The sequence below is a fragment of the Muntiacus reevesi genome, chromosome 5 (genome assembly GCF_963930625.1).
Source record: "Muntiacus reevesi chromosome 5, mMunRee1.1, whole genome shotgun sequence".
Lineage (NCBI taxonomy): Eukaryota > Metazoa > Chordata > Mammalia > Artiodactyla > Cervidae > Muntiacus > Muntiacus reevesi.
The window spans coordinates 39,659,459-39,679,963 of NC_089253.1; the positions used below are offsets into that span (position 1 = coordinate 39,659,459).

General features: G+C 40.2%; 1 protein-coding gene across 1 annotated transcript; it reads left to right on the forward strand.

Moving 5' to 3' along the window:
• Nucleotides 1-622: 622 nt before the first annotated feature.
• On the forward strand, nt 623-15,215 carry LOC136168939 (organic anion transporter 7-like). Its single transcript, XM_065936683.1, is given in 10 exon segments — nt 623-1,024; nt 1,811-1,914; nt 2,831-2,985; nt 3,084-3,252; nt 4,643-4,766; nt 9,064-9,179; nt 10,403-10,617; nt 13,494-13,602; nt 14,062-14,265; nt 15,155-15,215. Coding segments are annotated over 10 exon segments (1,659 nt in total).
• The last annotated feature ends 5,290 nt before the right edge of the window (nt 15,216-20,505 follow it).

Here is a 20,505-nt window from a genome sequence, read left to right on the forward strand (position 1 = left end):
GGTATGATTTGAACTGAAATAGAATGCCACTTGCCACAATGGGAAGGGTTGCATCACATTTCACTTATTTAATTTAACTCAATAGAGTTTTCATTAACACTTTAATTAAAGTTCAATACTAAACAAGTAATACATTTTCTGTTCTTTTTTTAAAAAATCAAAGGCATTTCACTCTTGTGTCTCACAAATTACGTTTTCTGGGAAGAACTGCAAATCGTTTAGCAGATTTATTACAGTTCTTTTAGCAAAGTCCAAAGCCCAATATTGTAATTCAGAGTCCAATGCTGACTTCATGGTATTGCTCAGTACAAAATTTTTACAAAGTACACTCTTAATAGATTTAATTGTCAACTGCTAAAGTTACCTCAGCAAAATATTTCTCTCTTGAGTTAATGAAACCAGCTACCTTCCTGACCCTCCACATCTTGGAGAGCAGCTTCTATGGCCCAGCTTTAGAGGGGATACAGGACCAATTGAGAAGAAAGTGTAGTCAGGATCAACACACACATACTGTGACATTGCACCTGGAAATATTTTTTCTTTTGAACTTTCCTGGATTTTTTTTTTTTTTTGAACTTTTCCTGGATTTTGCCTCTTCTTAGGGGTCACGTACTCAGCCTTGATGGCCTTTCAGGACCTTCTGGATCAAGTTGGAGGCCTGGGGAGATTCCAGGTCCTTCACATGGTTTTCCTTTGTGTCTCCAGCCTCATAGTCAGCCCTCACGTCCTACTGGAGAACTTCACTGCAGCCATCCCTGGTCATAGCTGCTGAGTCCGCATCTTGGACAATGACACTGTCTCTGCTAATGACACTGGGACCCTCAGCCCTGATGCCATCCTGAGAATCTCCATCCCACTGGACTCAAACCCGAGGCCAGAAAGGTGTCGTTGCTTCAGTCACCCCCAGCGGCAGTTCCTTCACCTGAAGGGGACATTTGCCAACATGAGAGAGCTGGACAAGGAGCCCTGTGTGGACGGCTGGGTGTATGACCAAAGTACCTTCTCCTCCACCATCGTGACTGAGGTAAGAGTCTTCATTTACCTCTTGTGAGTACATGGTCTGAGTGTTTAGTGGTAACAGAGGAATGAACATGCTTCTAACACTAGGTAGGTGTTCGTTCTTTGTTGTTTTGGCAAACATTAATTACTTCTCTATTAAATGATGAATTCAGAAATAGACATGAACCCTGCATTCACAATGCTTTTATTCTTAGGAAGACCAGGTTTAAGCAAGTATTACATGATATTTGGTAGTGAGTTAAAAACATCTGGAAGCTTAACAAAAATCTCTATTCCCAGGACTACCTCAGAACTACCATATAAGAACATCTGTGGCAAAATTCAGGCATCAATAAATTCTTTTTTTTTTCCATTTATTTTTATTAGTTGGAGGCTAATTACTTTACAATGTTGTAGTGGTTTTTGCCATACATTGACATGAATCAGTCATGGATTTACATGTATTCCCCATCCCGGTCCCCCCTTCCACCTCCCTCTCCACCCGATCCCTCTGGGTCTTCCCCACCACCCCTTGAAACTCAAATCGCTGCACTCTGTGGCCAAGATTTAGACTCAGTTAGTATGGAGTGAAACAGGGCATTAACAGAACTTAATAGATTGAGAGGTGGCTTCTCCAAAAAATTAATGTTTAAACTGAAGTCTGAATGAGAAGATCAGCTAATGCAGAAATGGAAGATTAAGAGAAAGGTAGAGGCCTGTTATTAAATTTGCAAGTAATATTAAGGTGTTTCCACTGAGGACTTAGAAGATGCGATGGAGCTCTCCTTTGCTGCTTCTCCTTCTCTTCCAGTGGGACCTGGTATGTGATTATCAATCACCGAACTCAGTGGCTAAATTCCTACTCATGGCCAGAATGCTTGTTGGAAGCATCGTGTATAACTATTTATCAGACAAGTGAGTATCTCTAGATAATAGCTCTTTTTATTCCTGGGTGTTTTTATCAATTCAAGGATCATTCTTTCATTGATGAATAAATATCGCAAACTTCACCATCCTAGAGCTACCCCGCTCTCCAATCTTTTAGAAACACAGATAATTAATCAGTGTGGTGAATGCTGTTTTTTCAACATTAAGTTTTGTATACTAAACACAATAATGATATTTCCATCAGATCTGAAGCACAGCAGGACAGGATGTAGAAAGGAGTGCTGTACATGTGGTTTAGGAGCATGAGAAAGAGTTATCTACGGAAACAGAGAAGATACCTCGTGGCATGAGACTCAGCCTGTGTGAAGACACAGATATGGAAAATGACTGTTGGCCTTGGTTAAGGCTGCTATGTTCAATCCTTCCTGGACTCTATGGGATGGATGACTGTGACATCTTAGAAAATAAGTCTTAGAAAATTTAGAATATTAAAATCATAACAAGAATCTTTTCTGACCACAGTACGAAACTAGAAGGTAAAAACAGGAAATCTTTCACATCAGTTTAGCCTTAGCCTGCAGGGTCCTAGAGTCCCTAAATCCACTGTGTTCTGAATGCTAAAAAGACGTCTTACTATGCTAAATACATCTGTTGGCACAAGAAATATTTATGATGTGTGGAAATTTCTAATATTGCAGACTGTCTTATTTGGTTTCAATTGCTGTTGAAGATTCACTAGTAACAGAGTAGAGAAGACACTTTGTTATGCTCAGGTTATGAACAAGAAGGCTGCTTCTGAGATCTGTTGTTGATTCTTCTGGGTTTCAAGTGTGAAGTTCCACTTGTTAAAACATTCCCTAAATTTCACAATGTGCCCTTTTGTCACGTATGTTTATAATATATTGCTATCGGTCCCAATTTCTGGCCTGTACTTGATTCTGAGGTTTGGAGGAAAGACGACTCTCAGGGGATGTTTGCTCCAGCTCACCATTGCCGACACCTCTGCAGTCATTGCCCCCACCGTCCTCGTTTACTGCTCACCATGCTTCTTGGCTGGGCTTCCTGCCCCAACCACAATAGCAAACATTACTATACTTGGTAAGTCAACACTTTGGATATTGTGCAATTTGACTTGACTGTGATGGTGACATTCCACCTTTGTTTGAGGTCAAAATTCTGTTTGCATTTTCTTTCAGTTTTAGAGTGGATGGCGCCCCGATTCCAAACCGTGGGAACAGTACTAGTAATTTGTGCCATTGGTGCTACACAAATACTCTTAGGAGGTCTGGCGTTTGCCATTCGAGACTGGTGCACCCTTCAACGGGTGTTTTCTGTGCCATTACTTGTCAGCTTTCTGTTTTCAAGGTATAAGCTCTCCCTGAGTATTAAAAGGTCCTAGAATGAAAGAAGCATGGGAATTCCCCCAGCAGTCCAGTAGTTAAGACCCCCACCTTCCAATGCTAGGAGTGCAGGTTCAATCCCTGGTCAGGGAACTAAGATACCACATGCGGCAGGGGGTAGCCAAAAATTAAAATAAATAAATAAAACTTGTGAAAAATAAAAGAAAGAAAGAGGCATGGAATCAGGACACTTGAATTCTGTTTGGTCTTTGCTCAACCCTTGAGCATGTACTCTACTAATCTGTGCAATTCAACAGGCTAAATAGACAGGGTGGCCAAATAATAATATGGACATGAAATTAAATTTGAATTTCAAATAGGCAACAAATATTGTTGTATAATAACATGCCACATGTTACATGACATGTAGTTACAGTGAAAATTATTCATTGTTTGTGTGAAATTTCCATTTATCTGAGAGTTCTGTATTTTTGCATGCTAACTGGATGAAATGTAGGCTATCCCATCAAATTCAAATTTCAGATAAATAGCAAATAAAATTTTAGTATAAGTATGTCCAAAATATTTCTTGGAGTTATTCAGTTTGTTTGATTAAAGATTTAGCTAAGCACATTATACTTTTATTTGATAAAATTGGCACATCTCCTGAACAAGAGGGGAGCCAATAAATCTCCTATCTGTGTCATCCTTGCATTTTCTTTGTCATGGTACAACAGGAGTAAATTTTTATTTTCTGGCATAACCTATTAGTGATGAGTATTAGATGGGAGGGAAAAGACAACTACAAGGGAGGAAAAACTTCCTTCTACCTTCTTATATTCTGTGGGTAACCTTGGACACAAGAGAGATTAACAGGAGAAATGCACACAAATGTATTTAATATTTTTACATGTATAAATGAGTCTTCAAAAGGAAAATTAAAACCCAAAGAAGCCATTAAGCCCAAACACTTATATGCCTTTTCACATTAAAAGCAATAAACTGTGAGTACAGACAAAGAGGAAAGGGCAGTAATTTATGGGACAGTGACTAGAAAGCTTATGGAAAAACTAAGGAAAAGTAAGAGTGGTTTCAGTAAGTTTGTTTGTACAGGTCTGTTTGGGCATCACTACCCAGTCTTTGGTGATAAGACTGTTCTTCCCTTCCTGACACAGAACGGGCATCTTTCTCAGGGGAAATTTTATGACCTACTTTTAGGTAGAAAGGGGGAGGTCGGAGAGTTCTCTTCCTGGATCTTCCACTTCTCAAGTGCAGTGCCTTCAGCTCAAAATAATCAATATACCAAAGCATCATTTTTTTCTATAGCACATCCCGAACCCTTTCATATTTATGGACAAAAGTTATATGAAAAACAGGGAAATATGAGTTAGTTGTACCCTGTCCTCTTTGATTAGGTGGCTGGCAGAGTCTGCTCGGTGGCTGATTATCACCAACAGACCCGAGGACGGCTTAAAGGAACTTTAAAAAGTTGCACACAGGAATGGAAGGAAGAATGTTGGAGACACCCTAACCATGGAGGTGAGGAGGCTGAGAGGTGGTTATGGAACATACGGAAGATATAACCTAACGTCTATAGGTAGTTAGTATCTGTAAGAAGAATGGCAGGTAAGATCACAGGTGTGGTTGTGAGTCTTCTGACCTTATCATCCTGGTTTTCAAAGAGTGTCAACATCATTTGAGCTAAAATTAGAGAAGGATATGCAGTTGCTAAAGGACTGGACACATATCTTAGTCAATGGAAGCAGAAAGCACTGAGCAGTAATAATAATGAAGATTGTGTATTGGTCTCACTCTGTGTAAGAGAAAGCAATTTTTAAAAATCCATTCTTTTCTAATTAATGTTCTGACAACCACTTTTCAGAGCAGCAAGGGTAATGGCAAGAAGGATTAGAGATCATACAGAATAGAGAACAAGGAGGTTCCCCTGTCAGTTCATTCACCCATGCACCCTTTCATGGTCTATTTAGTGAGCACCCACCTGTGGCAGGTTCTGTTCTGTCCCAGCAAGTATGGTGTGACCACCATCGTGCAAATCCACATTGTGTACAGTTTACATTCTACATTACAAGTTCCAAGAGCAGAAATGAGTCAAAATGTCTCAGAGAAGCTTTCATCTTATTTTATCTCCTAGAAATAGAAGGTAGATACTGTTTCAGATCATTAGTTAAATCATTCTTCATGTCATGCACATATATAAAGTGTGTATTGAAAAATTATTTTGTGCCAGGCATCATGCCAAATCATAAATAATAGAATAAGTCAGAGTCCCAGCCTTCAAGGAGCTGTCCTATTAGTATGAGAGAGAAAATTAATAGACACTTTTTTTTTTAGGTTTTGTTTATTTATTTATTTATTTTTCATTTATTTTTATTAGTTGGAGGCTAATTACTTCACAACATTTTAACAGACACTTTTTAATCTAAATGTTTAAAATGATCAGAGACTGTAAAGAATGCTAACAGAGACAAGGAGTAAAACATCTACCCCCTTTCACTGATAAAAGAGCAAATTAAAAGTTATGCACTCAAAAAGGAGGAATAAAACATGAATGTAAACATGTAATCACACATAAAATAGAGGTTCCTACAGTCCTAGAAAAATGAAGAGGTCCTTTGGGTGGTAGTGGTGGTTTAGTTGCTAAGTTGTATCTTGCAACCCTATGGACAGTAACCTGCCAGGCTCCTCTGTCCATGGGATTCTCCAGGCAAGAATACAGGAGTAGGTTGTCATTTCCTTCTCCAGAGGTCCTTTAGAAAGTTTCAAATAAGAAAAAGGAGAACACTCCTGAGAATTAAGAGCCCACTGAAGATGGTGAGAAGAAACCAGTTTCCCCAGAGATGCAGCCATTAAAGAGACAGTGGCACTGAGGGTTCTTGATATGAATGGGAAAGTGTTGACTTGTGCTTAAAAAAATAAATGAGGGAGGTGAACCTTGAAATTTGGGTGGGGCTCTGAAATTCAATTCTTCTGGCCAAATACAAAGGAAGAAAGCTTAAATACCTACAGGCCCAGGCAGATACAAAAATAAGTTATATTAGCTGGAAGCAAGAAAAGAGCAATTCATAATCAAGAATGACAACTGACAATCAGCTCAGTGACAACAGGGAACAAAAAAAAAATGGCACATGAGTAGCAGTAAAAATGTAGTTTATGCAAGAGTACCTTAAACTACATTTGAATGAATGGATAGCTAATGGGCTTTCATTTAATTGTTTTATTTTGTAAAGATAATTTAAAAATTTGTGATCTTTGTCCTGTTTAATCCATCTGATGGTAGCCAAACACATCTGCTCCGAAAAATCCTTCTAGCTTAAGGCTGCTCCACTTTTTATCAATACCGATCAATTGATTACTCCAGATTTCCAAGAAGGGTGGCCTTTCAATCCTCTGAATCCCCTTTATCATGAAGTTTTTCTAACGAACTTGGTGGTATAATTTTATTTGTGGAGCTGGGATGACAATGGGGCTAATAGTATTTGAATAATTAATAAATCAATAACTGCCTGAACCATGTGAGATGGAATTTCATGTGTCCACTTGTGGCTTCTGTACAGCCTTGGAAATCCTTGTGAGAGAGGCATTTTTTCCCCTCCTATTTTTTCTGGTCCTGATTCCTTTTTCTGAGGTGTAAGTGTCATATAATATTATAATAGTTTCACATGTAAACATAAGGATTCAACATTTGTACAGTATTGCAAAATGATCACCACAATAAGTCTAGTTAGCATCTGTCATCACATGGTTACATTTTTTTTTCTTGTAAAAAGAAATTTTAAGATCTACTCTCTTAGAAACTTTTCTAATATGCAATACAGTGTTGCTAACTATATTCACCATGGTGCACATTACACCCCCAGGACTTTTATATTTTCTAACTGCAAGTTAGTATCTTTTAATCCCCTTGACCCATTTCACCCACCTACCCCTTAAACCCTACCTTTGGCAAACACTAGTCTATTCTCTGTATCTATGAGCTCGGTTTTGTTTTGTTTTTAGAGTCTACATGTAAGTGAGATCATATGATATTTGTCTTTCTTTGTCTGGCTTGTTTCACTTAGCATAATTGCCTAAAATTCCATCCATGCTGTCAGAAATGGCAAGATTTCCTTCTTTATACAGCTAAATAATATTCCATTAGATATATAAGCTACATTTTCTTTATCCATTCATACCTAATGGACCCTTAGGCTGTTTCCCTATCTTGACTATTATAAATAATGCTGCAGTGAACATGAAGGTGCAGGTATTTTTTTAAGTTAATGTTTTCATTTTCTTCAGTAAATTCCCACAAGTGGAATTGCTGGATCATATGGTAGTTCTCTTTTTAATTTCTTATGAACCTCTATGCTTTTTTCTATACTGGCTGCACTAATTTACATTCCTACCAACAGTATGCAAGAGTTCCCTTTTCTCCACATTCTTGCCAATACCTGACATTTCTTATCTTTTAAATGATAGCCATTGCAACAGATTATATATCAGTGTAATTTTTATTTGCATTTCCCTAATGACTGGGGACGGGCTTCCCTGGTAGCTCAGCTGGTAGAGAATCTGCCTGCAATGTGGGAGACCTGGGTTCCATCCCTGGGTTGGGAATATCGCCCAGAGAAGGGAACGGCTACCAACTCCAGTATCCTGGCCTGGAGAATTCCATGGGCTGTATACAGTCGGACATGACTAACTTTTCACTTTCACTTTCAGTGATTAGGGATGTTGAACACTTTTTCATGTATCTATTAGCCATCTGTATATCTTCCTTGAAGAAAATGTCTATTCAGACACTCTTATCATTTTTCAATTGGATTGTTTGGCTTTTTGCTGTTGAGTTGAATGAGTCTTTTACATGGTTTAGACTTTAATCCCTTATCAGATACATAATTTGCAAATATTTTTTCTTATTGTGTAGGTTGTCACATTTTTGGGGGTTTCCCCATTGACTCAGCAGTAAAGAATTCACCTGCAATGCAGGAGATGCAGCAGGAGCAGCAGGTTCGATCCCTGGGTGGGGAAGAGCCTCTGGAAAAGGAAATGGCAACCCACTCCAGTGTTCTTACCTAGGAAATCCTATGGGCAGAGGAGCCTGGTGGGCTACAGTCCATGGGATTGCAAAGAGTCAGACACAACTCAGCAACTAAGTGCACACATTTTCTTATTCCTAGTCATCTTTTTAATGAGAAAGAAATTGAGGCTTAGAGATGTCCTATTACTACCTTCATTAAAGTGTACATTTAGCATTTAGTAAAGCTATTGCATAATGACAGGTAACAAAGTCTGGGTGTAAATCATACTACTCCAATATCACCCCTGATTTTTGTCCTCAGATCTAGTTCTAGGCATCTCATTCATGGAGACACAACATGCAAGGGTTTCCCTGAAAGAGGCTAACCCAAGAGCCAAACTTAAGTCTCTCAAGGAAATTATTCTCCTCCTTCCTGGAAAAAAAAAAAAAATTCTGCCAACGGTCACCTGAGAAGCAAGCTCAGTGCCAGACCTTCATGCCCCTCTGGTACAAGTGAAACTTCAAACCGAAATCCAATAACTCTTTCTTTAGCCCCTTCCTGACCTAAATCTATAACCTTGACATCCCTTTTGATGCCCAGCAGGCAAATTGAGTCTCTTATTGAAACGTCCTTGTCACTGCACAATTTCCCCTTACCTCCCTGATTCTCCATTCACAGCACTTTGCATCTTCATTACTCATCATTACATCTTCAGTGGCTATATTTTCCAGTAGAAACAAAGGGGAGTCATCTGTTGGGGGCCTAATACCGCCAACCGTTGCGTGACAACCGAATAGTTTGTTGCTGTTTCAAAGGTCCTGAGATCTGCCATGCAGGAGGAGCTGGAGGCAGCACAGACCAAACCTTCTGTGTTTGACTTGTTCCGCACACCCAACCTGCGTAAAAGGCTCTGTCTCCTGTTCTTTGTGAGGTGGGCTTCACACAATGCATGAGGGATGTTAAAATAGTGAAGACGTGATTATATTTGTTATTTCAGCATCTATAACATGCTAAAGACAGATTTGAGATAAAACATGAAGAAGTTAAGAACACGGTTGCTAGGTTTGGAGAAAGTAAAAGGGTTATGAAAAGACAGACACAGAACCAATCATACAGTGAGGAGTTCTATTTATCACATCACCCTAAAGGCTTACCACTAAAGATGTTGCTGAGAATGTCAATCATGGCACAGATCTTGGCTATAAGTTTCTTCACTTGTTTTCATGTTCATTGAAGTAAAACTATTAACAAAAAGTAAAGTATTCAGATGCACGCAGTTCAATGAATAGTTCCATATATAAATATATAACCATCACCCAGATCAAGGTTTAGAAAAAAAGCTAAAATTCTGGAAGGCCCCATTATGTCTCCTCCATAACAAAATTCCCTGCATTCCCCCCAAAAGTGTAATAATAATTATGACTTCCATCATCATACAATTATTTTGTGATAATTTTTAAATCATCACCTCACAAGGAAATTGTTTTTATAAAGTCCCCAAGATTTGTTTTAACCAGGTATGTTAAGACATGAAAACTTGGAAATGACTGTCATGAAGGAAGTTTTACTCACAAATCCCTAGAAAGAGGAAGTATGTGACAAGCCAGATGGGGCCATGCAGGGAAGCACGTGGGTCAGTCGGAAGAGGATGGCCCCAAGCTTTTATTGGGGTTTTGTGGGAGGAAATGAGAGGAGATTATGTATCTTGAGTAAGTTGAGGGCTGGACTGTTTGAATAATTTTAGCAGGATCTGTGCTATAGAGATGGCTCTGAGCTGTCCAACACCTGACCCTGGAGCTATTTAGGGCAGGGAGAATATTGGCTTAGTGTGAGAGTTTGATAAAGGGGGATGCTTGGGGGTGTGGGCCCTGGATTGGTGGTTTGTATATCAAAGATACATGCACAGGGGAGCAGTTTACCGCCTTATCAGTGAGCCCTGGAAGAGGCAGACTCTCCATGATCAAGGCCCCATCTGCCAGTGAATCAAAAATACAGAAAATTTTACAGTATAATCAAAATCAAAATATTCTACAAATCAGACCATGTCTGAATACTCTAACACCAAGCCTTAGCTTGCTGGCACAATATCATTATTTGTATGATTGGAGAATCTAAACTCATGACATCTGTCTTACCTCTTCTGTCCACCCACAGACTTCTAACCACCATACCAGTTTTTGGCCTATTCCTCCACCTCCAGTTTGTGGGGGAAGACATTTTCCTACTCCAAATTCTCTTTGGCATAGTCCAACTTCGAGGTAATTATGCTGCAGTTTTAGCACTGAATCACCTGGATCGCAGAGTAAGCCAGATGGTTTTCATATTCCTGCTGGCTGTCTCCATTCTCCTCCTGATCTTCATACCCCAAGGTGAGAAAATAACTCAGCGTGAAAAATAGGTTTCTCAGCATCCTCCCCTCAGGAACTATATGGATCACATCTAGCTAAAGCCAGAAGGAAAACAGCACTGTGTTCTAAGGATTCTCTGAAACCAGTCTAGGGGGTTAGTAAAGCTTCTGCACATACATTGCTGGAAAAAGAACTGTCAGAAGAAAGTAATTCTCCCCTGCCCTTTTAAGTTCTTCTGTCTGGACTAAGAATTAAATTGACATGAGACGAACTAACAGGAGAAAATCAAACAAAAGTTTAATAACGTGTATAAACATGGGAAAGTGAAAGTGTTAATCACGCGGGAGGGTCCGACTCTTTGCAACCCCATGAACTGAAGCCTCTGTCCCTAGAATTCTCCAGGCAAGAATACTGGAGTGAGTAGCCATTCCTTTCTCCAGGGAAACTTCCTGACCCAGGGATCGAACCCAGGTCCCATAGTGTAGGCAGATTCTTCACTGACTGAGTCACCAGGGAAACATGAGACTCAGGCAAAATTGAGTAACCTATCAAAATAGCCAAAGCCCCCACCTTCAATACCGTCTTCAGCTAAAAACAAAAGAGAAAAATAGGATGTTGAGGGGTAGTGGTTTAGGACTTCAAAGGGGAGGAAGGCAATTCACCTGGAAATGGAAAAGATGTTTGGTAAACAACTGTTCGCTTGGCCATGTAGAAACAATGGGACATAGAGTGGATGCTGGTCTCTGGGCCCTGCTGAGTTTCCCCCACCATACCTAGCCCGTGTTGTCTGCAGACATTTCTAGTGTTAGGTCTATTCCAGGACTAAGCCCTTTACCTAAATTCTTTCATCAGCTAAGGGGGAGGTAAAAAGAAAGACTTCCTGAATCTTCTATTTCTCAAAACTAACCAACCTAAATTAACCTTCATGCCAAAGAGACACATTTTGGGGTGGTGAGTTTTGCTCCCCTACAGAATCAAACGTAATTAAAGTCAGTTCAGACATATGATTGTATTCATCACAGAAATATCTGGAAACTGATGCCATCTATGATTGGCAGTTACTCTAGGACAGCAATCAATCACTAAGTGGTGTTGGTTTACTGACTAAGTTGTGTCCAACTCTTTACGACTTCATAGACTATAGCCCCATAGACTGCAGCCCACCAGGTTCCTCTGTCCTTGGGACTTCCCAGGCAAGAATACTGGAGTAGGTTGCCATTTCCTTCTCCAGGGGATCGTCCCATCCCAGGGATTGAATCTGTGTCTCCTGCATTGCACGCAAATCCTTTACCCCTGAGCCACCTTTGGCCAATCATACTTTACACAGTAAGCAAGGAGGGTCTAGACCTTGTAATAGTCTCTCATGTGAGGACACAATACGGTCACTTCCTCCGACTGTCACTTCCACAAGCTCTTTCTTGGTTCTATAGCTTCACTGAAAATGTATCCTCTGATTTCTATGTAACTACTTACATGTCTCATGTCTGGTCACCATTAGGGCAACTATAGTTTAGGGGTGTCATCTTAACTTCAAGAAAATAAAATTCCCTGTCTTCAAGCAGAGAAAAAGAACACTAGGAACAAGGCAGAAAGCAGTTAAAAGCCTGTCTTACGATCTATTTTACTAAACTGAATGATCATATGTAACGAAGAGGGAAACCCAGCTGTTCACATGCTTCACCTAACTCCCAGTGCAGGGATGCACTTTATGGGATCCCAGATTGTTGGGGTTCCACTGCTTACCTTGAATATTAGCAGTGATGCAAGTTTGCTACCTAATGACAGAGCCCACTCCCAGTATTGTAGCACTCATAATGAAATTTCCTTGCAGGGAAAGACATGTAGACATAGAAAACAGACTCTCTGAAATTTCCCTTCTGTTGTTTCCAAAATCAGACTATTTTCCCAATAGAGATTCTTATATTTGATTATTGAAACATTGTCCTAGATAAAGAGACTCTCCAGATTATCCATTAATACAGGAGTCCTGTCCTTGTATTAATCTCTTCTGCAGTACTGCTGCTGCTGCTGCTAAGTCGCTTCAATCGTGTCTGACTCTGTGAGACCCCATAGACAGCAGCCCACCAGGCTCCCCCATCCCTGGGATTCTCCAGGCAATAACACTGGAGTGGGTTGCCATTTCCTTCTCCAATGCAGGAAAGTGAAAAGTGAGAGTGAATTCACTCAGTCATGTCTCTGCAATACTAGTCCATGTCAATATTGTGAAAGCTCCTGGGTTTTAATCTGTTGAGACATGGATGAATCTTAGACCCCTCAGTTATTGCTCACATGATAATCCTACATTCTGCTTGAGGGGCAAAGGAGACACTGGAGAAAATAAATGAAATCAAATTCTGCTGGTCTCACCTTTCCTCTCCTTTTCTGGCAAATCTCAGAGAGGCAGGGACAGTTGATGAAATAATTCAGACCCTTTTATTCACCATAAGTCATAAAATGTAGCTAAAGTCACATTTCTCAGCCTATTAGACACTGCACATTTTCAGCTTCTGTGTAGTTTCTGTTGTGTGTATTTTACACTAGAGAACAGCTCCAATAGGATCTTCTTCATTTGATCGGGCTTCCCTGTTGTGCAGTGGTAAAATCTCCACCCACCAAGGCAGGAGACACAGGAAACACAGTTTCCATCCCTGGGTTGGGAAGATCTCATAGAGTAGGAAACATCAGCCCACTCCAGTGTTCTTTGCCTGGAAAACTCCATGGATAGAGGAGCCTGACATGCTACAGCCCATGGGGTCGCCAAGAGTCAGGCAGGATTAATCACACATGAACAGTATGTGACCGGCTCTATCTCATTATCTCTATCTCATTTGTAATTATGGGGATGCTAATTCCTTCAGCTCAGATTGCCTGAGCCTCACTGGTTTTCTTCTCTCCAAACATGCAGACCCTGCGTGTGGTCATAGCAACTTTGGCAGTAGGAGTTTCTGGTGCTGCATTCTCCAGCTGTCTTTCTCATGCATTTGAACTGACTCCTCCTGTACTCAGGTATGAAAATTCATGGATACTCTTTCAAAAACAGACCTCTACCAGCTAACTGACACTTATTGGAGGAGGAAAGCTAAGACTGGTTAGTTATCAAAAGTAACCAAGTGTAATAACAAAAACCTAACAATTTATACCCAAAGATTATTTAAAGTTTTGCCAGACACTGGGTGAAGTCCTCATGTGCAACATCTCATGTGATTTTCTGAATGACAGGAAGGGAAGATGTCATGAGTAATGGTAATTCTTAATGATCAAACTGGGTCATAATGCACTTAACTGCACTTGAATTTGAAGAAAAAAAAGTGACAGCAAATTAAAGAGAAAATTTCAAAGGGAAGCATATATGGTCAACCTTCTGCACCGCTATGCTATCTACCATAATCAAAGTAAAGTAATAAATCACAAAATTACATGTGTAGATTTTTACCTGACTTCCTTGGATTGTTGTTTACACCCCAGAGTAACAGCTCTGGGAATCATAGGATTTGCTTCTGCTACTGCAACAGCCCTGGCTCCTCTCGTGATGATCCTAAGTGTGTATTCCCCACACCTGCCCTGGATCATCTACGGAGTTTGCTCCATCCTTGGTGGCTTTGTCGTCCGACTCCTTCCCGTTACCAGGAATAAGCCTCTGCCCGACTCCATCCAAGATGTGGAAAATGAGTGAGTAAACCCTCTAAGTGTCCCTTGGGGGAGCTGTGCACTCAGGGTCTGTGACGAGGAGGAAAAAACATGAGTTGAGACACTGTCCCCCAAACAAGCCAAGATCTAAGCTATTTCCAGGTGATCAGTGCCTTTGGTTTAGCTACAGTCTCATCCCTCCCCACAGTGACCTCAGACTCCCCCACGCTTCCCTGGATCACCCAGACCAACATCAGTATGCACCAGTAGGTTTAGAGGTGAAGAAGCCAAAATTAGATGCCTTGGTGTGACATACACAGCCCTGAAGTTGTTTCACAAACATGCACTGATCCAAACACCGGATTCTCATCCCTCAGACCCTGGCAGACCTCAGCCCAGTGAGGGCAGTAAGCTCTCTGAGACTGTTGGTGTCTGTAGGTCTGTGACCTTCCCAGGTCACTGAGGACCTAAAAGAGAGCAAGGAGAAGACAAGAGCCCCTCCCCTCCCACGGATAGCGATGTATCTCGGGGGAAAGAGTCCTATGTGTTGCCTGTGAAATTCGGACCGTCTGACTTTCCCTAGAAATGAAATGTTACAAAAAGAGAGAAGAGTAGTAAATGTTGGGATTTTAAGTGATGAAGACTGGGAAATGATTCTATGACATTCTGTGTACCATTTGCCTTTACCAAAAACTCTTTTGACCAATGAAAAAATGGCCAAAAGTAAAAGTAGAAAGTATCAAAGCTTCCTTTCCAAATTTTGCTCTGGGAGCTTGGTCTTTCATTCACAAGGTTTACTCCAACCCTTGGAGCAGGGCTCACGGTTTATAACCAAAGCTGTATGGCAAAGGATAAGCTTGCTCCTGAGGATACAAGACATATATGCTTATTTGATATTTTTTCTTTGTTGGTTTCATTGTAATTTTTCCAGGGGAAAATGTTCAAGGAGAGCAAAGCAGGAAGAAACCTTCATGCAAGTGACACAGTTTTAAGGAATTCCATTAAGTAACTGCTGATTCTAGAGCATTAAAAAAAGGGAGACAATGAGGTAATGTTAAGATGCTGGAAATCTTTGTAAAATAAATAAATATATAAGAGAAAAAAATTGATTTTTTTACAATTGTGGTACTAAATTATGAATTATAAAATACCTCTGAAAAAAAAAATACCTCTGATTAACCATAATAAAAAATGTGAAGAAAACCATAATATTTTTAAAAGATTTGAATACTTGTATAATTGTAGATAATTAGCATGCTTCGGAATAGGAAGGTAGAAATGGAACTGAAAATAACTAGTCTTCCCCTAATTAATCAGTAGAATAATTGATGTAGTAATTACAATGAAAACCAGATACTTCTGGAAGAATTTGCAAAATAGTTTAAAAATTGCCTACGATTTAATAATAAGCAAGATGATTCCCAAAAAAAGGAGATCATGGGGTGAGAGGGTGCTGGCTAGTCTATGGAGTAGCATTTGCTACTCATAGTAGCATTTACTATAAATGCAAGAGTCAAAAGAGCACATGCATTTACATATCAAAGAAAGTGCAGACAGACTGCAGATGTAACACTTAATATATAATTTTGGCATCACAAATTTTGGGTAAAATAAGGAATTATGCAACAAATAGCATAACTATTTAGAGTTAAATGACTAATAATGTAACTCCATTCAATTCTGTTCAGTCGCTCAGTCTTGTCCAACTCTGCGACCCCATGGACCACAGCATGCCAGGCCTCCCTGTCCACCACCAACTCGCAGAGTTTACCCAAACTCATGTCCATTGAGACGGTGATGCCATCCAACCATCTCATCCTCTGTCGTCCCCTTCTCCTCCTGCCCTCAATCTTTCCCAGCATCAGGGTCTTTTCAAATGAGTTGACTCTTCCCATTAGGGGGCCAAAGTATTGCAGTTTCAGCTTCATCATCAGCTCTTCCAATGAACAGCCAGGACTGATCTCCTTTAGGATGGACTGGTTGGATCTCCTTGCAGTCCAAGGGACTCTCAAGAGTCTTTTCCAACACCACAGTTCAAAAGCATCAATTATTCGGCGCTCAGCTTTCTTCACAGTCCAACTCTCACATCCATACATGACTACTGGAAAAACCATAGCCTTGATTAGACAGACCTTTGTGGACAAAGTAATGTCTCTGCTTTTTAATATGCTGTCTAGGTTGGTCATAACTTTCCTTCCAAGGAGTAAGCGTCTTTTAATTTCATGGCTGCAATCACCATCTGCAGTGATTTTGGAGCCCAAAAAAATAAAGTCAGCCACTGTTTCCACGGTTTACCCATCTATTTGCCATGAAGTGATGGGACCGGATGCCATGATCTTAGTTTTCTGAAAGCTGAGCTTTAAGCCAGCTTTTTCACTCTCCTCTTTCACTTTCATCAAGAGGCTCTTTAGTTCTTCTTCACTCTCTGCCATAACGGTGGTGCCATATGTATATCTTAGGTTATTGATCTTTCTCCCGGCAATCTTGATTCCAGCTTGTGCTTCCTCCAGCCCAGCGTTCCTCATGATGTACTCCACATATAAGTTAAATAAGCAGGGTGACAATATACAGCCTTGATGTACTCCTTTTCTTATTTGGAACTAACTGTTATTTCCTGACCCGCATATGGGTTTCTCAAGAGGCAGGTCAGGTGGTCTGGTATTCCCATCTCTTTCAGAATTTTCCACAGTTTGTTATGATCCACACAGTCAAAGGCTTTGGCATAGTCAATAAAGCAGAAGTAGATGTTTTTCTGGAACTCTCTTGCTTTTTCAATGATCCAACGGATGTTGGCAATTTGATCTCTGGTTCCTCTGCCTTTTCTAAAACCAGCTTGAACATCTGGAAGTTCATGGGTCACGTATTACTGAAGCCTGGCTTGGAGGATTTTGAGCGTTATTTTGCTTGTGTGTGAGTTGAGTGTAATTGTGCGATAGTTTGAGCATTCTTTGGCATTGCCTTTCTTTGGGATTGAAATGAAAACTGACATTTTCCAGTTCTGTGGCCACTGCTGAGTTTTCCAAATTTGCTGGCATATTGAGTGCAGCACTTTCACAGCATCATCTTTTAGGATTTGAAATAGCTCAACTGGAATTCCATCACCTCCACTAGCTTTGCTCATAGTGATGCCTCCTAAGGTCCACTTGATTTCACATTCCAGGATGTCTGGCTCTAGCTGAGTTATCACACCATCATGATTATCTGGGTTGTAAAGATCTTTTCTGTATAGTTCTTCTGTGTATTCTTGCCACCTCTTCTTAATATCTTCTGCTTCTGTTAGGTTCACACCATTTCTATCCTTTATTGAGCCTATCTTTGCATGAAATGTTCCCTTGGTATCTCTAATTTTCTTGAAGAGATCTCTAGTCTTTCCCATTCTGTTGTTTTCTTCTATTTCTTTTCATTGATCACTGAGGAAGGCTTTCTTATCTCTCCTTGCTATCCTTTGGAACTCTGCATTCAAATGGGTATATCTTTCTTTTTCTCCTTTGTTTTTCACTTCTCTTCTTTTCACAGCTATTTGTAAGGCCTCCTTAGACAGCCATTTTGCTTTTTGCATTTCTTTTTCTTGGGGATGGTCTTGATCCCTGTCTCCTATACAAGGTCATGAACCTCTGTCCATAGTTCATCAGGAACTCTGTCTATCAGATCTAGTCCTTAAATGTATTTCTCACTTCCACTATATAATCATAAGGGATTTGATTTAGGTCATACCTGAATGGTCTAGTGGTTTTCCCCACTTTCTTCAATTTGAGTCTGAATTTGGCAATAACGAGTTCATGATCTGAGCCACAGTCAGCTCCCAGTTTTGTTTTTGCTGACTGTATAGAGCTTCTCCATCTTTCTAGCTCCATACCCTAAACCAGAAAAATAATCTAATAAAGTTAAATGGAATCAGTAAACCACAATTTTCAATAGAAAGCTCTACAAAACCTTGAAATTAAAAATATTCTGAATAATAAAGCAAATGCCAGAAATTTAAAGACAAATAAGTTGAAGCTGAATAATTCTAAGACTCTTGACAGTCCCTTGGACAGCAAGGAGATCAAACCAGTCAATCCTAAAGGAAATCAGTCCTGAATATTCATTGGAAGGACTGATGCTGAAGCTCAAGTTCAAGCTTTAATACTTTGGCCTTCTGATGGGAAGAGCCAACTCATTGGAAAAGACCCTGATGCTAGAAAAGACTGAGGGTAGAGAAGAGGGTGACAGAAGATGAAATGATCAGATGCCATCACCGATCCAATGGACATGAGTTTGGGCAAACTCCAGGAGACAGAGAAGGACAGGAAAGCCTGGTGTGCTGCAGCCCATGAGGTTGCAAACAGTCAGACATGACTTAGCAACTGAACAACAGCAACAAACAACAAATTGAATGATAACTCATTTAAAGCCTATGTTTGGCAAAATTCTAACAATTTATCAGAGCAAACTAGAAAAATATTCACCAAAATGATGAAAGCAATTAACTTTTAATGGTGGACTTTTAAGTGATTTTCAGTTTGTTCTTTGTAAATTTCTGTATTCAAAGTTTTAGTCAAGGAATGTGTAAAATTTCAAAATATTATAAGGTGTCAAAAATGAAAGAACAAATGACAAAATAAACAATTTTCAAAGTGTACTTTTAATACATAGAATTCTGTCATAAATATCTACCAAAAAGATAGTAAAATAAGTGAATAGAAACGTGTAAAATCCAGACCATATCATTTTTAAGAGAAAAAAGCCACATGGGTAATAAATGTATGAAAAGCTGTACAAACCCACTGGAAATCATAAGACATACAAGTTAAAATGAAATATCAACTTATATTTTCAAATGGCCAAAAATTAGTGTTCTTATTGTCAAGCTGGTGAGAATGCAGTTCAGTGGAAATGTATTATTTGATGGTGGAATTATAAAATAATTCATGCTAGATGGTGCTAGAGACACAGAATTGGCATCAATATCAAGTGCTTTAAAATAAACTTGCTAATCCAGCAGCTGTTTATTGAGCACATAATAACTACCAAGGTAAGCAATCTACATACTTGCATGCATGCTTGCATGATCTATCATTTCTGACTCCTTGCAACCCCATAGACTGTAGCGTGCCAGTCTCCTCTGTTCATGGGATTCTCCAGGCAAGAATACTAGAGTGGGTTGCCATGCCCTCCTCTAGGGAATCTTCCCGACCCAGGGATGCAACCTGCAGTTCCTGCATTGGCAGGAGCAACCTGCAAAGCCCAAGCAATCTACATACACAGATGAAATTTAAAAGATGGGCACAAAACAAATGCAGGTGTGGTCTCACATCTTTATTTTCTACAGATGAACATAATTTTAAGTTCCCTTTTCCTCTAGGTTGGCAGTCAATCACAAGTCAGTTATTTTGGGGGAATTATTACTATAATCCTTCCCCACCTGAACTTCCAGATCTCATAGGCATATGCAATGCCACAGTGATGGGATAAGAACAAGATAGCTGATTGTCCTTATCTGTTAGTACTGGTCCTGTACTCATTTGGTTGCTACCACTTTGCCAGTCACCACCACATCAGGCGCTAGAATCTGGAGCTCCCAGTCTGACTGATCTGCTCTTTACGCAGCCACTCTGTTATGGGTCTATCCTTTTCCCAGGACCTACTGGCTCCTTCTCCTCCCCACTCCAGTATTCTTGGGCTTCCCTTGTGGCTCAGCTGGTAAAGAATCTGCCTGCAGTGTGGGAGACCTGGGTTCAGTCCCTGGGTTGGGAAGATCCCATGGAGAAGGGAAAGACTACCCACTCCAGTATTCTGGCCTGGAGAATTCCATGGACTATATAGTCCATGGGGTCGCAAAGAGTTGGACACAACTGAGCAAATTTCACTTCACTTCAGAAGGGGAAATATATCCCCAAGGTTACATCCATCTAGTGAGGGGAAATCTGTATCTATTGACTAATCAATGTGTAGTTACAAAGGTTCCCACTATGGTTTAATTCCAGACATTTCTGAAGAGCCATTCCATCTGCCCATGGAATGACTTAAGGACTGTCTACCATGATTCAGCATGAACTTCTCAACAATCAGGCTTCTGTCACACACTTATGGAATGAAGTTCTAAAAGAATGCTATAATAAGCCTGTGTGTACATTTGGACCTTGGAACTTCTTTCCCAAAAACCAGCCTGTGGAGTCCTGGCCCAAGGCCACAGGTGTGAGGCCTTTCACCAAGGCCACTGAGGCAGAGCCGAGAACCAAGTGTCACCTCCAGCACTGACTGAGCCCTTGTAAGCATTGCCAAAGGCCCCCCTGATCATCA